The following is an 18,899-nucleotide window of genomic DNA, read 5'->3' as shown; positions in this document are numbered from 1 at the left end:
AAATCCCCAGTAAAAAAAAAAAAAAAAAAAAAAATGCTTGGCAAGTGCTCTACCACTAAGCTACACCCCTAGCCCCCACATCCTATTTTGAAGCCAGCATTTCAAGACATTTGAAGTTCTTGCTGTGTGGTGGTGCATGCCTATTATTATCTCAGTGACTTGTGAAGCCAGTTGCAGCAACTTAGCAAGGGTTGGGGATGTAGTTTAGTGGAAAACTCCCTTGGGTTCAATAATCCCCAGTGTGTGTGTGTGTGTGTGTGTGTGTGTGTGAAGAGTGAAAGAGTGCTGTTTTAAGGACTAAACATCAGAAGCACTCTTAATAAATTCTTTCTTCCTTTCATATATATATATATATATATATATTGACAAGGCAGCATTCAGGCTGTCATGGGAAACCGGATATAGCTAGTGTTTGTTGAAATCATCATTAATTGGCTTAAATGCTGGAAACTTAAGATATGTAAACATGCACAGGGTTTGAACATCTTTTGTACATCAAAGGATTTTTCAAGTGCTCTTGTCTGGCTCTAACTTGCATTGCAAACAGTGTGGCACTAGACTAGGAAACAAGGAACGCATTAGTCATATGGGAAATAAGAGGCCAGGATAAGATCAGGCATTCTTATGCTGGAGTACATGACTCAACAATGGCTTCAAGTTTTTGGTTCCTGTGAAGCTATCAAACAAATTTTGTATACAGGCATATCTATTTTTTCTGGAAACAGAGGCTATAGTTTTCTAACATTTCCTAAAGGCCCAGAGCCCCCAGGATAGTTTTAACAATTTACAGACTGGATAACTAAAATATTTTCCCCTAGTTCTATGGTTTGAAAGAAAATAAATGTCCCATTATGAGGTCTAACCTGGATGGGTCTGTCGACTTCATCTGGTTTTTCAAAGCCATCATCAAGTCCTTCCTCTACACCACCACCCCACCCCCTTCTCAAAAAATATGCCCAAATTGTGCAACATTTTTCACTTCGTATAAACAAGACTATTTTCCCCCAGACAGTATGATTCAACTTGTTTTAATGTAATCTGCTATAAAAATGAATGAAGACTTCTGCATGGTACATTTGGCTTTACAAATATGTTAAAGATTGGTTAATGCTTATATGTTGCACATCATTACAATCTGTTGACCAGTAACAGCTTTTTCAACGTGGGTTAATACCAAAATTGTGAATTGTGGAACTTTTACTTAGCACATACACACACAACCTACGGCAAACTTAAATACTAATCTATAATATCTAACTTGAATTACTGGATCCATTGCAGGATTGTGCTTATTTATCTCAGAAGATAGGCAACTAGCAAAAATACACATTTCTCTTGCATATCCCCACCCCCATATTACACTGTAAAAGAAATACATTATTCAGTGCACTTCCTAAGAAATAAACTTCCTTATAGCATCTCTATATATATCTATCCCAAAACAAAGGAAGAGCACAATGCAACTTTTAAGATTACCATTTAAAGCGAGAGGTAATAACTCTGGCACTGTAGCCTTCCATCCTATTTAGAAGGCTCAGCTATTTTATCAACACTGTTCATTTTGGCTATGCAATGGAATAAAGTTTAACATGATAGCTTTGGACAGTTTAAGATACCCCCTCATCATTTTGATAGATACTCTGGGGCATCAATAGCATTTTCTTCTTTTAATGTATTTGACTTAATCAAATTATTAGCTGTGGAGTCATTTGTATACTTTGTTGTGATTTATACATTAATTTTCACAATTGCCTTTCCCCTCTCAACTCAGATTAAGAAACAGAATTAAATTATAGCAGGTTAGGGGCTGCTGGAGAGGTTGGCTAGGAGAATGTATGTGAACATGAAGGCCTCTTTCTCCCTGTGGATACAAAAATCATATAACCACCATGTCTGAACTGAGAGTGGAGTCCCTGTTTGGAAGACGGGAATAGTCAGATTCTGTGGACTTGGTCAGGAGTATACTAGCCATACAGTTCCAAGTCTTGAGGCTTCTGTCATCACTATCATGGACATGGCAGTTTCAAGAATCAAAGAGGTTGGAAATTAGCAGCTTGCAAGCTAAATCCAGTTGCAAAAGCGTTTGTTTAACCAGTGGTACTTATACCACTTTTGAGTCAGTTCTTGTTATTTAAAAATGAGAAAGTTTCTCATGAAAACTTGGATTTCATAAAAAATTGGAAGAGCTGGTAACCTGTGTCTAGCATTCTTACACAGCAGCAAGCAGCTGGAGCTGAATGGGGTGGCCCTTTTAAGTGGGGGTGGGGCACTTCAGTTTGCTACATGTTCCACAGCACCAAGCGGTTTGACATCACTTGAGGGAGTGATCACTCATTCACATGAACAGTTGAGTTCTGTGACACTGGGGTTAGTTCAGCTGTGCCTTTTTATGATGCTGAGGACAGGCTTCATCTGGAATCTCTCCGCTTCCCTGTGGATGAGATTCCTCCTTTGATTGGGTCCCAGCCATATTTAATTGCTTTGGTAGGTAATCTTAATATGCAATTCTACTTGTCCTTTATGCTATATTACAAACTCCAAAGATATAATCATACTAATATTTTTATGTTTTTTTAAGTGTGTGTATGTTAAAATGTAAAGGGGTATGTATCTATACAGATATATGTATATTTCCATCTAGGTAAAAGGTAATTTGGTTCCACAGATACAGACAAGTGCTGGCAGCTTAGAGAATAAATGAAACAATTTGGTAAATCCTGTATAGTTCTGACTTACAATATTAGAAAGAGAGTGAATTTTAAGTTATTGCTTCTTGATTACAGAATAAAGATTTCATTCTGTTGCAAAACTTTTATACAAAATGAGTAACCATTTCCTATTCAAGTAAAAGCAATCAGAAGTTCCTTACACAACAATAGTAGATGCTTGAAGACATTTCTGAATGGAGGTGTGATTTGATTTCATTCTATTCAAGAATTTATGCAGGAAATTGGGAACGACTTAATTTTTCAAAAGTGTAAGAAAATCAGCACCCCAACTCTTTAATGCTCAAGAGGGTTTCTCAAGGGCTCTATAAAGCTTTGCTTTATGGAGAGTTCACACCCACATTTAGAAGGATTCCCATCCTACTTATGCAGCCTTGTTTTCAGAACACAAAGCTTGTATTAAAATTAAAAAAAAAAAAACAGTAAAAGAGGATTAAACGCAGTGTTGGTTTTTAACATTCAGAGTTCACAGAGGATCTCTTTCTGCAATTAAATGATTCATTTTGTTTTTGCTGCAGAATCACATTCATATGGCAGTCTTATTTCAGGCACTTTTAAAACATGTTCATCTGGAATAAAAATCTGCATGAACCACTTCTGCATAATTCAAAATGAGTGTTGAGTAATTCTGGTCCCGAAATAAACAGCAGATCACCACCTGGTACTCAATTAACTTTCTTGATCACAACATTAGGGTGATTGCTGAACTTGAATATTTTTGCAATGTCTTTCTAGCTTCAGTACAAAGATGTGAGCCATACAAATCCAAACTACTCAGTTTCTACTTAAAAAAATACAAAAAGGTAAAATACACTAAATGTATTATACAGATGGTTTCAGCTACTATCAAAATAAATAACATAATCTGACTCAATGGTCTCATTCTGACCTCTTGGACGAAATCTGATGGAATGTCAGATTTGGAGACTCCCTCCTAGGGACTAGCTGCTGGTAGGCAAAAGTATCTCAACGTCCTTGCCATTGGCTACCACAGCATTGGAAGAGCAGCTGCTGGCAAGGTCTTCTGTGGTGGTCAAAGAGGATGCCTGGGAATGCGTTTTGGTCAGTGGAGTTGCAGCAGATGGAGAAGGGGTGAGGCCAGGTTTTTTGGGTGGGATAGGTGGAGGGTTTCCTCTCTCAGCTCTGGGGATGGTAGGGGACTTGATTCCTGGAGACAGGGGGCTCAGAGGACTGGATACTTTCCCTGGAGTAGGTGAATGGCTGGTGTCACTTCTTGGGTTGGCAGTGTTGGCCAGATTTCGATAGTCTGTGCCAAAAGGAGAACTGTTGGGAGAGACGGGCTTGATTGGCCCTTGTTGGCTAGTGAATCTGGAGAGCACCTGAGTGACTGTGTTTCGGGCCAGCTGCTTGGCAGCAGAGTTATCTAAGAGGGTGGGGGATAGATCCCTGGATGGAGGGCTCTGTAGACCACTGGCTTGTTGGTCCTGGTCTGCTTGGGACTGAAATTTGTGCCGGGCTGCATGGAACCTCTGGTTGATCCCTACCTGGTAGGATGACTGGTAGCCGGGGCTGCTAGCTGACGACCCCAATAACCGTTTAGTTAGTACTGGTGAAGAGCAAGGAGAGGAAGTTAGAGAGGAGGAGGCAGTGCTGCTGGGAGACAGTGAGCTGCCACTGGAAGGGAGGTGACTGGGCATTGGGGCTGGAGTCTCAGTTCCTATAGGACACCCACCATTTTCCACTAGTTTCTCTTGGGTCAGTGCTATAGATTTCTCTCGTGGAGGCACTTGGTTTTCTACACTGCTGCCTGCTGTCAACTCCCTGGTAGTTTGTATCTCTGGGTCACAATGGCCATTGGTTTTTGCATAAGAGTAAGGAGGAGTGGTGGGACCTGGCAGCCCCGTAATTGTTGGCTTGGTTATGCTGCTCCCATGGATTCTTTCTGCCTGAACACTCTCTGTTTGGCAAAATACAGACACTAGCATGGGAGGTTCCGTTGCTGTGCCTTTGGACATAGTTACTGGTTTCTTCAATTGCTCATCACTGATACTGTGCTGGTGGGAAGCCTCTAGGTCCTTCACTATCTTCTTTAAACTTTCCATCTCTTCCTTCAGAGTTTTGGTCCGGTTCTCTTCTCGGTTCAGTTTTGCTCTCAGTTGTTCCCTTTCAATATCAAACTCAGACAATTGCTTCTCCACCTGGGCCTCAGTCTGCAAGCCTCGCTTCCTCTCTGCTGCTAACTCCTCCTCCAGTTTACTCACCCGGCTCTTCTCTTTCTCTAATTTCAGGCTCAGCTCTCCGGCCTTCTGCCCTTCCTCGGCAGCCTTATTGGTGGCTTTCTTGCACTCAAGCACCAACATGGATGAGAGCTGCTTGTGGCGGGAGCGCTCCTCTTCCAGCTGACTAGAGAGCTTCTTTTGCTCTTTTTCAAACTTTTTTACTTGGGATTTTTCAAATTCCAACTAGAAAAAAATGCCACCACATATCTTGATTAGAGTATGAAAACAGAGATACACTGAAAATTGAGATTACTAAATAGATTGCCCTGGCTGCCTATTCCCTGGTGCAGGGTTACTATGAATGCACACACTGTGATTTCATCTTTGATAATTTAGGGGGCACTTCTAGCTCTTAATTATTTCAGGGTCATCAGTGAGAATTTAATGATTCCTTATGTTTCAGGTGTGTGTAGAATACATAGAACCCATGAAAACAAAACAGAAAACTATTAAGCCAGATTTTGTGGTGAATGCACAACACAACTTTCAAATTTCAACAGTAATTTTTTCTGGTTTTAAAAATGAACTAACATAAATGATTGCATTTGAATCATACTTTTCATAGAAATGTAGTCTGTTTTGTCTTCCCAACTTTATTTACTGCACAGAGTGAATGAGAGGAAATGGTTGGAGGAATCTTTTCAGTGAGTATTTTTCAAACTCTAAAACCCATTAATGGGTAGAAAAACCAATTTAGTCAACCATGATCAGAATTAAAAAAGAAGTAGAGGGTTGGGGCTGTGGCTCAGCAGTAGTGCATTTGCCTGGCATGTGTGTGGCACTGGGTTCGATTCTCAGCACCACATATAAATAAATAAAATAAAGGTCTATCAACAACTAAAAAAAATTTAAAAATAATAAAAAAAAGTAGAAGAGAAAATGCCAGCCTAGGCAACATAGTGAGACCCTGTCTCAAAATAAAAAGGGCTGGGATTGTGAGTCAGTAGTAGAGTGCTTCTGGGTTCAATCCCCAGTACTGTAAAAATAAATTAAAAAAAACAATTAAATAAATAAATAAAAGGATTTTATAAAAGTATAAATTTGCTAAATATGGAATACTACTCTATATTGTTCTTGAAACACAGTGTAATTCTGCATCCTAAATGTTCTAACAAATTAAAAGTTAGAAACTTGTTTAATTATGTATAATCCAGTAGTTTCCTGACTTGACCACAAAGTCCTGTTTTTGAGCAACACCAACTTATATCCTTCAGGATAACCCATGAGGAATTCTATTCTAGGCTGCTGTGATCCCCTCCATCTTAATTACCTGCTGAGTCAGCCGCTCTCTCTCCTTTTCCAGCATGTAGGTGACATCATCTCCTTCAGCGGTGTCCTGTGCATGCCTCTGCCTTTCTTCTTCTAGGTCTAGGATTACCTTTAACAATTTTTAAAAAATTCATTTCCAAATATCAAGGAATCACACTTATAATACTAAGTGCCTAACTAAACACTGGAGATAATTCCAGAGGTTAAATAAATACATAAATAAATAAAATCCAGCCAGGGCCATCAAGGAGCACACTGTCTAGTGGTGTGAGACATGTCAACTATGTGCTAGAGAACAAGATATTTACTTTACTTGAAGTAGGTACAGAATGGTATGTAAACAGAAGAGAGCAAATAATAAGCTATAGGAGTCCAGAGGGTTTCTAAGAGTTCACAGAAAGTCTGAGAAGTTTCAGACAGTTTGGTGTGGTCAGGGGCCAGTGCGAGACAGCACCACAGAAAGCTCTACCTGAAGTTCTCCTCTGAATCCTCAAATGAATGAAGGACCAAAAAGGAAGCCTGAAACTGAACATTTTAAAGGGGCAACATCCAAATTGTGTCATGCTTCATTAACCATTTTTATATAGGTAGATAAAAGGTAAAAAGATTCTCTTGACTTCGTCCTGCATGTAAAAAGACTTGGGTTACTGGGATCACAAGTGGAGATTTCTTAAGTCTTTCAATTAACTTGCCTCCTCATATTCTATTTATCCTCGTGCCAAAGGATGAAACCCATTTAAAGGGACAAATTTAAAGGGACATTTTCTGCATGATCCTGCCGATAAGTGCACATTATACTGAGTGGAAATGGATTATTCAGTAACATCTGCTCAATGCCTTGGACGTGCCTTGGCTCAGATCTTCATGGCAGAGCACTGTCATCCCAATGGCCATTTCTTCTCATATATATATTTTTTTAATGAATGAAGAGAGAAAATATTTTGAGATATGAAACTCTTTTAAAAAATGAAATATTCTGGAGTACTTCCTTCTGGTTAAAAGCATCAAAAAAAACTTTTTTTGGTACTGGGGACTGAACTCAGGGGCACTCAACCACTGAGCCACATCCCCAGGCCTATTTTGTATTTTTTGCTGAGGCTGGCTTTGAACTCTCGATCCTCCTGCCTCAGCCTCCCTAACTGCTGGGATTACGTCAGATTATTAAATTTAATACAAAGGCAGGCTTTTTGCCAAATGTGTTAAGACATCTCCTTTCCCTTCTGAGAGCTCTCCAAAATTGCAGAAATTGAATGAAAAAACTAAAATCCCACAGAGATACAGACTTTAATAAGACCCTCCATCTCCATATTAGGGACTGAATCTAAGTGTGCTCTACCATTAAACCATATCCCAGCACTTTTTCTTCATTTTGAGATAGGGTTAGCCTTAACTTTTGATCCTCCTGCCTCAGTCTCCCCAGTAGCTGGGATTATAGATGTGTGCCACCATGTTGGTGGAAATTTGAATTATTTCAAATTTCTTCTATCTTGTTATCTAGAGCTGCAAATTATCCCAATATTGCATCTTCCATGGGCATGACATCTACCTAGCTCCTTTAGCACAACTTAATCACTTCATGTATGAAGAGGAAATAAGGCCTGCCAACCAATCAAAAATGTGGTGAAGATTTTCTTAAAGGATTTTAAGTAAAGCCCACCCCTCCAATTTAGGCAACTTACTCCAACCCAAAACCTTTTTAAGTTGGGCATAAATGTTTTCAGATTACTTCATTCTAGAGCAAAAGTTAAACTTTTTGGTTTTGGGCAACTCTGAGAATTTGATTAAAGTTATGGAAAAATATATTTCCTACAAAAATGCATGAACTTTTGACATTTTGCATATTTTCTGGGGGCCTGGGGAACATGTAAGGCCCTCCATAGTTAAGAGCCTTTCATTTATTAGATTTATGAGATTTATGAAGAGAAAGAAAAGATCATAGGCAAGACCCAGAACTGAAGGCAAGTCATCAGACATGATTTAAGCAGGTGGCTTGAATGGAGGTAAATCATAAAAGTAAACTCAAGTCTACCTAATTTTATAGCTGCTAACCTATTTTTTCCAATTAAAATGTTTCCTACAAAATGGACCAATACCCACAAGTATAAATCTGATAGCTGAAAAAAAATGCAGATTCCAGCCAAGCATCTTTTACAAGTAAAATCTGAAGAGTAAATGACAAGCTGGGGAATAAATTCACAAGCACCAGCATTCCAATAAGATGAGATAGAGGAAAGCACAGGTTTACCTTCCTAATGTAGAAACTATCAGATATGGACACACAAACACACCTCTCTGAGTCTTAACAGTGTAAAAGAACATTAAGGTAAACAACCCTATGGACTGTTTATGTTTTCATGAGCAGTAAGATGCAATGAAACTCAAAACTAGAAATAAATGAAAATAGTCTATCGCCTTATGTGTTTATAGTGAGGTAAATTCTCCCTCTGAGATACAGCATTCCCTAAATACCTGTTAATCTTTTTTTAAAAAATATTTATTTTTTTTTATAGTTGGAAACAATACCCTTATTTTATTTATTTTTATGTGGTGCTGAGGATTGAACCCAAAGCCTTGCACATGCTAGGCAAGCGCTCTACCACTGAGCCCCAGCCCCAGCCCAATATCTGTTACTCTTTGTATTTATCACTTAAGTAAGCAAATACAGAATATTCTGCTCAGCCAAAAGCTTGATTAAACTCCAGTTTGTTGCCAAAGTTTGGCTGAAAAAACATACCAAATCTTCTGGAGTGACATACCAAGAAGGAATGTTACCTTAAATAATGTGCCTGGCACATTCCCTAAATTTACCACTTGGAATAACCTCTGTTTTCTTTTCTATCTCCTGGCTCCTACATAAGCTAAGGAACTTTTTGCTACACAGGAAGTCTACCCACAACCACTGAACTGTTGTGAAAACTGGCAGCTGACAAGATGATATCAGGTATGGTTTATAGTCTTCACAAGGATTTGTGCAGCATACATCTACCAGACTGAACCTACTTTTCGGTGCCTGCTCTCGGCAGCAGCCAGCTGGGACAGCATGCGTTCCTGCATGTTCTTGCACTGCTTCATCACCATCTTAAGGATAGAGAGTGGGTTTGTGCACACTGGCTGCTTATCACTATCATTTTTCTCCTTCAGTGTTTCAAAATCTCTCTGTAGAGCCATCAAAGGATCACTGATATTATATTTTCCATAGCGTTCTTCAATGAAAGTATCTCTGTGTTGGGCCTGGGAAAGAGAAAAATAAATAAGTATTTTGCTTTTTAATTCTATTGAGGAGGGGAATCTGCTATCTAGTAGTTATACATTAAAAGTGGTAGTGTTAGTGTAAATGTAACCTGCTGGTTGCAAATCAGATTGAGCCATCCAAATATAAAAGAAATAGCATCAGAAAAGTGATGTGATATAATATTAACAAGCACAAATACTCATATAGAGCTAATTATGTATTAGACGTTGTTCTAAGCATTTAAGGTTATGTCGACTTTATATTTACAACCCTATAAGATAATGCTAACCATCTCCACTTTGCATAATGGGAAAACTATTACAGAGAGACTAAATAACTGTTCCAGGTTACTCATCCAGCTGTCAGAATTGGGTCTTGACCAAGGCTGCCTGGCTTCAAAGTCTGTGTCCTTCACCTCCAGGCTTTTTGTCTCTGCTTACGTCCATATCTGTTACCAGCAGGTCTATCTTATCTTTTCTTTGTTATGCCATGTGCATTTCTAAAGTATTAAGCATGATAATTTTATGAATTTACATAGTTAATAATTCAACAAGGTACCAGTAGATATGTAAAGGATGCTAAAAATAAGAATGATCACACTATAATCTAGAACTACTTGTGATTTGTACACATGGAACTTCACTTCGCTGTTGATGGGTGCCAGGCACTCACACCCAGAGGCGCAGACAAAATCCTTCTACCTGCTGCCAAATCCAACCCCCTCTTTTAGTCTCTGTTCAGATGCTATCTTCCATCTTCCCTTCTGTCCCCTTCAGGGCTTGGTGAGTTTGGGGATGAAAGAGAAGATAAAAAGGAGATGAAGACTGGTACCTAGAATCTGGTTCAAGGATTTGGGCCTGGGTGCCACACCAGGTGTCTAAGGATCAGGAGATGGCTGGAAAGATAAATTCTTAGGCTTCTCTTTTTTCTTATCTCTTCTAGGAAGAGCTTGCAGTATTATTTCATAGGAGCACCAGACCAACAGAGTGACATCAGTGATTATTACACAACAAAGTACTAAATGACAAACTTTTACATTAAGTCTAGTTATGAAAAACTACTGTCATTTATCCATTTTGAAAAACTATTTTGCCAGGTGTGGTGGTGCATGCCTATAATCTCAGTAACTTGGGAGGCTAAAGCAGGAGGATTCCAAGTTCAAAGACAGTCTGAACAATTTAGCAACTTAGCAAGATTCTGTATCAAAACAAAAAAAAAAAGCGCTGGGGATGTGGATCAGTGGTTAAGCACCCCTGGGTTCAATTCCTGGTACCAAACAGGAGAAAAGAATCCTTAAAAAACAAAAAAATTTCATCAGTTGTTACGGTTTCTTAGTAGAGCAGTCCACAAATAGGAGCCCATTAAAAAAGGGGAGGTATTCAAAATTCAGTGGCTATTTTTTTTAATTTAAAACAACCCTCAATTAATCCTCCTTTCCCTCCCTCCCCCGGCAGCATGTATCAATCAGCATCCTTAAATCAGAGAGATTATTCGGCATTTGATTTTCTGGGATTGGCTAATTTCATTTAGCATTATATTCTCCAGCTCCAACAATTTACCTGCAAATGCCATGATTTTATTCTCTTTTAATGCTGAGTAATATTCCATTGTGTATATATACCACATTGTCTTTGGGGAAGGGAGGGGGCATAGGGGTATGAAAGATGGTGGAATGCGATGGTCATCATTATCCTAAGTATATGTATGAAGACAAGAAGGATGTGACTCTACTTTGTGTACAACCAGAGATATGTCATAGAGCACAATACAGTGCTCTATATGTGTAATATGAATTGTAATGCATTTTATTGTCATATACAACAAATTAAAATAAAAAAGAATTTAGACACACTGAACACTGTATGCAAAAATGGATGCTGAAACATTAAAGAAAATCCAAAAATAAGTGAGGCTATTGGTTGTTTTCTGATGAAGATGATAATAAAAAAAAAGATTGAGCTTTTATTAAAAAAAAAAAAAAGAAGAACCCTCAAGAAAATAAAGCAAACCCAGGATTTCCTCAACACAGAAGTATAGTTTCAGTGCTGAAAATGTGACATCTTCTTTTTTGTTGACTGTGCAAGTTAATGTCTCAGGAATCACTTAGTCTTATAGGAACACAAATTTGTTCCTATCAGTTGGCAAAATGTTCAAAGCAGAGTCAGAAGCCCTGGGCTTTATTTCTGGTCTGACTACAACCATCTTAAGTTACATTACTGGAATATTTGGATGATATTTGTACACTAGAAATACAGAGAAATCCATTTCCTTTTTTTTTTTTTTTTTTTTTTTTAGTGCTGGTGAATGACCCCAGGGGTTTTGCTCATGCTAGGCAAGGGCTCTACCACTGAGCTATGCCCCTAGCCCCTGTTTCTTTAAGTTACTAATAACCATTTTTCTAAACTTATTTCATGGGGGGGGGGAATTCTATTTTTTTTCAGATCCAAATTAAAAAGAAAATTCTCAGTAAAATTTTAAAATAATCTCTTTAGGATGGAAGAAAAAAAAAAGGATCAATTTCTAGCTGGGCATGGTTGTACATGCCTATAATCCTAGCAACTTGGAAGGCTGAGGCAGAAGGATGGCAAGTTCTGGGTCAGCCTCAGCACATTATTGAGACCCAGTCTCAAAATAAACAAAAAGGGCTGGGGATGTGGCTCAGTGGTTCAATCCCCAGTACCAAAAACAACAGCAATAAGAACCACAAAAATAAATGATTCCCAAGCCAGCCACTTTATTATTAATTTATATCACAGTAAAAGTAAAACTTAACACAAGTTATATTTTTAAAAGCAATGATATCAAATAACAACACGGGACTCATGAATGTTTTTCTTTTACCAAGAATATGTTTCTTTAAATTCAGGTATAAAAACATGAGACTAATATCCTAGGATTCAATGAAGATATTTATTTGTACTTATTAAAGGCAAATCCATATTTAGCAAAATGCTTTGACAAAGGAAACAGGAGAAAAAGTCACTCTAAGCAGTGAAATACCTCTTTTCTTACTCATGACAACCATTTCTATAGAGTATTAATAAAAGGAGAATTCTTGATAGTGAAATTGGTTTAGTAGGGTAAAAAAGGAAACAGAAAAGAAATGGGATGGGAGAGGCAGGAGCTGGGGCTGCAACTCATGACCTTGACACTGGATCTGCTGAGAAGCCGTCTCTCAGGTCTGAGTATATAGTTAACTAATCCTAAAAATATGACTTTTAAAAACCTACACTGTGATTATCCTGTATAATTAATAAGCATCAAAGTCACAAGTAATACACAAGGAGCTCCTTTAGTGAGGGCTCAGCCTGAGAACAGTTGTTAGGCTGTCTGTTTTCTCTTGAAGTACTTCATAGTAATTCCATAGTCACTAGTACAGTAATTACAAGTTATATAAAATAAATGGCTTCACTATAAATGAAAAGGATCTGTGGAATAATTTTGAAAAGGCTCCTCGTCAAGCAGTTCATTTAAGTACATTCTAATATGGGGCCAAATAAAGGAATGATGAATTTGGTCTGTACTTATTATGTCAAATACCTACAAAATGGGAGATGGAATATGGTATTTTTAACTAACTCAATGATTTGATCAAGTGACTTACAGGATTACAGGCTTAACATTACAAATAACAACAAAAAACAGATGTTAAAATTTGAAGAATAAAAAGAGCCTTAATGGTGGTCTATAGTGGTTATCTATTACTGCATAAATAATTACCCTAAAATTCAGCAGCTTAAAAAACATTTTAATCTCATCTGGTTTCTGAGGGTAAAGAATATGGAAGGGCTTAGGCTAAGTGATTTAGGCTCAGGATCTCATGATTGGGGCTGGTAGATCCATTTCTAAGCTTACTCACTTGGCATAGGACTTTGTTCCTTGCAAATGTGAGCTTCCTACAGAGCAAGTAACCCAAGAGACAGAGGGAGAGAGCACAAGCATTCAAGCAACCAAGATGACTATCTCAGTGACTTTATAACCCAACCTTAGAAGTAATATACTATTACTTCGGATGTATTCTATTGGTATGTATGGGAGGGGACTATGCCAGGGTATGATTTCAGGAGTATCCTTGGGGGTTATCTTAGAAGCTGGCCATCACAAGGCAAATGACTAGATATGCCACCACTATTATTTATTTATCAGATTAAAATTTAAAGACCTATACTTTAAAAACCGTCAAAGCTGAGTTTTAATAATTTAATGATATGAGAAATTTTACATGATTTTGGGCTTGAGTTTTTGGAAGGAGTTAGTAATAAAGTTAAAATAAATAAATTTCTTGCAATTTCATTATTTTTACTTCAATGACAGTGTACACTTTAGCAAAACAGAAATTCCTAAGTTGTCAGAAAATATGATCAAAACATGATCGTCTTTAATTTCAGAGAGTAGGAAAATAACTGGCAGGCTAGACAGATGTGATAATAGAGGGTATTATCACAACAGACAAAACACACTAGTCATCTATTACTCATTTATTTTTACTGTCACAGCCTAAATGAAACATAGCACTACTGAAAGCTTAAAATAAAATCACATACTATCCTTGGAATTTTCCATACTTGGTCTCCAAAAGTTTCAGCTGTTTTATTACTATCTTCAAAAATAAATAAAAGTAGACCTCTTCCCCTCTTCCTAATAGAATTTGTACATAGTGCATCATATGCATATTGCAGTTTTAATCTAGGAAATCAATCTCTTTATTCTTCAGATGATCATTTCCCATATGAAAAGTTGATCCAAATCTAAAGGTGAAGAATTGAGGATCACTTTATTGGGGGCTTATATTACAGAGCAAAGCTTTATTTTCAAAACTGAGGCTAGTACCAGAAATGGATTAAGAGGCACCTTTGCCATTTATGAGATAATTATGAAGTGATAATTTAGAAATAATAAATAAGAAATAATAACTAACAAAAATATTAATAGTGTGAGCCTTTAAAAAATGTGAATGCTAGCCGGGTGCGGTTGGACATGCCTGTAATCCCAGCAGCTCTGGAGGCTAAGGCAGGAGGATCACAAGTTCAAAGCCAGCCTCAGTAAAAGTGCGGCACTAACATTCATGTTTATAGCAGTTCAACTCACAGTAGCTAAACTGTGGAACCAACCTAGATGCCCTTCAAAAGAAACTGTGGTATCTATACACAATGGAATGTTACTCAGCATTAAAAGAGAATAAAAGTATGGTTTTGGCAGGTAAATGGACAGAGTTAGAGAATATCATGCTAAGCGAAGTAAGCCAATCCCCCAAAACCAAAGGCCAAATGTTCTCTCTGATAAGCAGATGCTGATCCCTAATGGGAGGGGGCATGGGAAAAATGGAGAAATTTGATTGGGCAAAGTGGTGGTGGGGGGGAGGGAGCATGGGGGCAGGAAAGATGGTGGAATGAGATGGACATCATTACCCTAGGTACATGTATGACTGCACATATGGCAGTCTGGCAGTCTACACTGTGTACAACCAGAGAAATGAAAAGTTGTGCTACAATTGTGTACAATGAATCAAAATGCTTTCTGCTGTCATATATACCTAATTAGAATAAATAAGTAAATAAATAAATAAATAAATTTTTTTAAAAAAATTAGGTGCAACTCAGTGAGGCCCTGTCTCTAAATAAAAAACAAAATAGGGCTGGGGATGTGGCTCAGTGGTTGAGTGCCCCCAAGTTCAATCCCCAGTAACCCCTACTCCCCCCAAAAATGAATGCTTCTATGCTAAGAAACAAAATAACACAATTCCAAGATATCTTAAAAAAAATTTTTTTTTTGTAGTGTATGGACAGCGTACCTTTATTTTTATGCAGTGCTAAGTATCAAACCTAGTGCCTCACATGCTAGTCAAGTGATGTGTCACTAAGCAATAGCCCAAGCCCCCAAGATGTCTTTTTTATTGATGCTACTAAACGAATGTTAAAAGGGATCATTTTCACATATAAGTTGAATCTGTTAATTGTTGGATAAATCATTCTCTGGAGTTCCTAATAAACTATAAAAAGCTGTCTGAGCAACTGGAAATAAAGCAACGGTACTGGAGAAAGATGCTAACTATATTATATGAATATCCTTGTGGAGTTTCTTTTTACTTTCTGAAAGACAACTAGACTTTAATGTTTGATGATACTGATTAGAGAGGACTTAGAGGACTTTGAATTAACTTTAAATTTGGGAAACTGGGCAATTCTTTTTTTCCATCCTCCCTCTTTCCCTCCCTTCCTTCATTTTGTGTTGGATTTTGAACCCAGGTAAATTCATACAGGCCAGGTAATCACTCTACCACATAACTACATCCTCAGTCCTAGAAAATGGGACAAAATTTAACATGAGAATAAAGAGGAAACTTTTTCATGATATTAAAAAAAATTCAACTGACTTTGAAGTAGAAAGAGAAAAAAAACTGTAATAATCTTTTTCAGAAACTGATAAATAAAAGAAATTCTTAAAAACTTCCTTCAAGTCAACCTGCAAACATAGCTATTTATAAAAGCTATTATTTATGTAAGGACAGATGATCATTTATTATTATTTTACTAAAGTGCTCTAAATTCTATATGAGATTAAACTTGGTTTAGTATAAATAGTTCTAAGTGTGGCACTATTAGCAAGTGGACTTGCTCATTAGAACATATGAGTACAGATAAACAGCATAGTGTAGTTGCTTCAACATTATAGTTGCTTCAACATTCGAATTCCAAAAGAGTTCCTTGAAAAGTTCTAATAAAATTGAAATAAAATGTTGAGTTTGTCTTTTTGTTGTTTTATTTTTACATCCTAGGAATGTGGGTTGAAATAAGTTACTTATGTATTCTGGACTGGATGATCCATATGAATACCTTTTTGAGGTGGAGAAGAAAATGTGTATAGGGAATTCAACAGCACAGAACAAATAAATTAGTGGAAAAGGAGACTGCTCTGAATGTAAAGGATTTTAAAGTATAATTTTAAAAATATTTCTTTCCTTAGAGTAGTTTTTAAGTGGACATCAACCTGAGTAAACAGGCAGGGATAACCACATACCCGCTCCCTCCCCGCAAGCATAGCCTGCCCTATTATCAACATTTCTCACTAGAGTGGTACATTTGTTTCTAGTGAAAAAAGTATGATTTCTAGTGATCTTAATCTCTCTTTTTTTAGGAGACTATCCATCTCTTAAAATGTAAAGAAAGTAAGCTTGTGTGGTGGCCCACACCTGGAATCCCAGCTACTTGGAAGGCTGAGGTAGGAAGATGCAAATTCAAGGCAGCTTGGGCAACCTGAGGAGACCTTGTATCAAAAATTAAGAAAAAAGAAAAAAAAAAAAAAGGCTAGGGATTAGAACAGTGGTAGTGTGCTACCAGGTTCAATCCTTAGTACTGCCAAGAAAACAAAAACAAAAACAAAAAAATGTACACCTCGTATTACACACAAAAAATACAGATGGACCACAGATCTAAAGAAAACTCAGAAAGCACATGAAAAAGTGCCCATTTGTAATTAAGAAGGTATAAATCAAAACAAGATACCAATATAGTCATGAGAATTGCTGAAACTGTAAACTGATAATTACAGACTGTTGGAAGGATAAAGAACAACTAAACACTGGTGAGAGTATAAAATAGTACAACTACTTTGGAAATTGATCTGGGAATTCTCATCAGTTAGACAAAGAACCAGCTGCAATTCCACTTCTAAGTACAATCCGAAAGAAATGAAAACATTATCTATTAGACTTTTATACAATGTCCACAGTAGCTTTATTCATAGTGGCGCCAAACTGGAAATATTCATGTATCAATCAACAGGAGAAAAATAGGATGTGGTACATTCACACAATGAAATATTACACAGCAATAAAAAGGAATAAATGGTATACAAAAAGGCATCATTGAACGTGAACAACATTATTCTAATAAAAACAACAACAAAAAAGCTAGATATAAAAGAATACATTCTGTGTGACTGTTCAGATAATGCTGTAGAACAGACAGAACTAAACTATGGTGAAAAAAAAAATCAGGAGAGTGTTGTCTCTGGGATTAGGAAGACAACTGACTGGGAAGAGGCATAAGACAACTTTCTGTTGTGATGAGAATGCTTTGTGTCTTGAGTAGGTGTGGGCTACATGGCTGTGTGGATTTGTCAAAACTCATCAAAATGAACACTTGAGATCTATGCGCTTCACTATATCTCAATTGTTCCTCCAGCTAAAAAAGGTTAAAATGTAAGTAAATATAATAAAAATTGAAGGGAGAATTAAGTTGTGTGTAATATATGCTGTATGTACAATGTTTCTGAAAGAGAGGGGATAATAAGTATAATAATAATGATAACAGAAACAACAGGGGTGCTAACACTTAGGGGTTTGTTATCTGCCAACCACCATGCCGAGTTTTTACATGTCCAATCTAATTCTAACAACATTCCTTTTGAAGTAGACAGCTTCAAACATTGAAGTAGATATTACTTGTTTGAAGGGAGAAACTGAACAGTAGCATGTGACTTTCCTAAGATCACAAATAATTAAGTAGGGAGAAGAAAAGTAAGTGGTATAAAGCACTGGATATACTTGCTGAATGAGTAATACATAAATAAATATTCCCCAGAACTTTGTAAAAATGAATTTTAATTCACTGGGTCTTGCTCATTATCTTAAAAATGAAAGACAGCTGCTGGGGGATATAGCTCAGTGATAAGAGTACTTGATAGCGTGTGTGAGTTCAATCAAAAGAACAGCCAAGAAAATCACCCCCTCCCCATCAAGAAACAGATTAGAATAGAAAACACTGCAGAGCACTGAACATTAGAAGGCCGAGTACTGTTACTAGGAAATTTTCTTCCAGCATCAAGACTATAGGTGTGTGCACATGTGTGTGTAGGTGTGTTCCCTGGGTCATAATACAAAGTCTACTTTTTACTATGTGTGTGGTAAAAGTTTGAAAAACACTAGAATATAATGAAGAACCCAAGAAGTCTGACTCTTGAATCTATAATTTTAAACAATTTCAACCATAACAAATATGCAAATTCTAACAGAACTGAAAAGAAATCAATATTATTGTTTTAAACTTAACAAATGCTCTAAGTCTATAACCAGGAGAGGTTTGGTCTAACATCAAATATACAAAATGTGGAAAAAAAAATCTCGATATTATCAAAAGTTAGACAACCAAAATGTCACTTGGAATTCTGGAAAAAATTTCTGAACATGTGGATGGTTCATGGGTGGGCATGCTTGGCATGCTTTTATTGAATACTTAATGTTTTCTAAGTATGTTAAGTGATATGGAAATACAGTTCCATATTATCAAGTCCCCTATACCGACAAGTATAAGCTTAACAGCAAGGAACAAGCAGCCTCTATTTGTTCAAATATTTTCTAAACAATATCGTTAATGTTTGAGGAACAACAAGTACAATTTATTTAATCAGAACTTTCTACGATTGAGACTATGC

General features: G+C 37.1%; 2 protein-coding genes across 3 annotated transcripts in view; one reads left to right on the top strand and one right to left on the bottom strand.

Annotated features, from left to right (window-relative positions):
* St7l (suppression of tumorigenicity 7 like) overlaps positions 1–10,659 on the top strand; it is a 164,472-nt gene extending 153,813 nt beyond the window's left edge. Inside the window, exons 15-16 of the mRNA XM_015502183.2 lie at positions 9,094–9,176; positions 10,410–10,659. Of these exons, the coding sequence (XP_015357669.1) occupies positions 9,094–9,138 (45 nt within the window). The 3' untranslated portion in view covers positions 9,139–9,176; positions 10,410–10,659. The remainder of the gene's footprint in view (positions 1–9,093; positions 9,177–10,409) is intronic.
* Cttnbp2nl (CTTNBP2 N-terminal like) overlaps positions 1,013–18,899 on the bottom strand; it is a 56,091-nt gene continuing 38,204 nt past the window's right edge. Inside the window, exons 4-6 of one of the 2 annotated variants that reach the window (XM_015502182.2) lie at positions 9,236–9,466; positions 6,237–6,344; positions 1,013–5,149 (exon numbers count right to left, since the gene is read on the bottom strand). In XM_015502182.2, coding sequence (XP_015357668.1) covers positions 3,668–5,149; positions 6,237–6,344; positions 9,236–9,466 — 1,821 coding nt within the window. In that variant the 3' untranslated portion in view covers positions 1,013–3,667. The remainder of the gene's footprint in view (positions 5,150–6,236; positions 6,345–9,235; positions 9,467–18,899) is intronic. The other variant, XM_048814522.1, reaches the window with a different exon arrangement.

The sequence above is a fragment of the Marmota marmota genome, unplaced genomic scaffold, assembly GCF_001458135.2.
Source record: "Marmota marmota marmota unplaced genomic scaffold, marMar, whole genome shotgun sequence".
NCBI classification, from domain to species: domain Eukaryota; kingdom Metazoa; phylum Chordata; class Mammalia; order Rodentia; family Sciuridae; genus Marmota; species Marmota marmota.
Note: the sequence above shows the minus strand (reverse complement) of the source record. Positions and strands in the feature narration are given on the sequence as shown.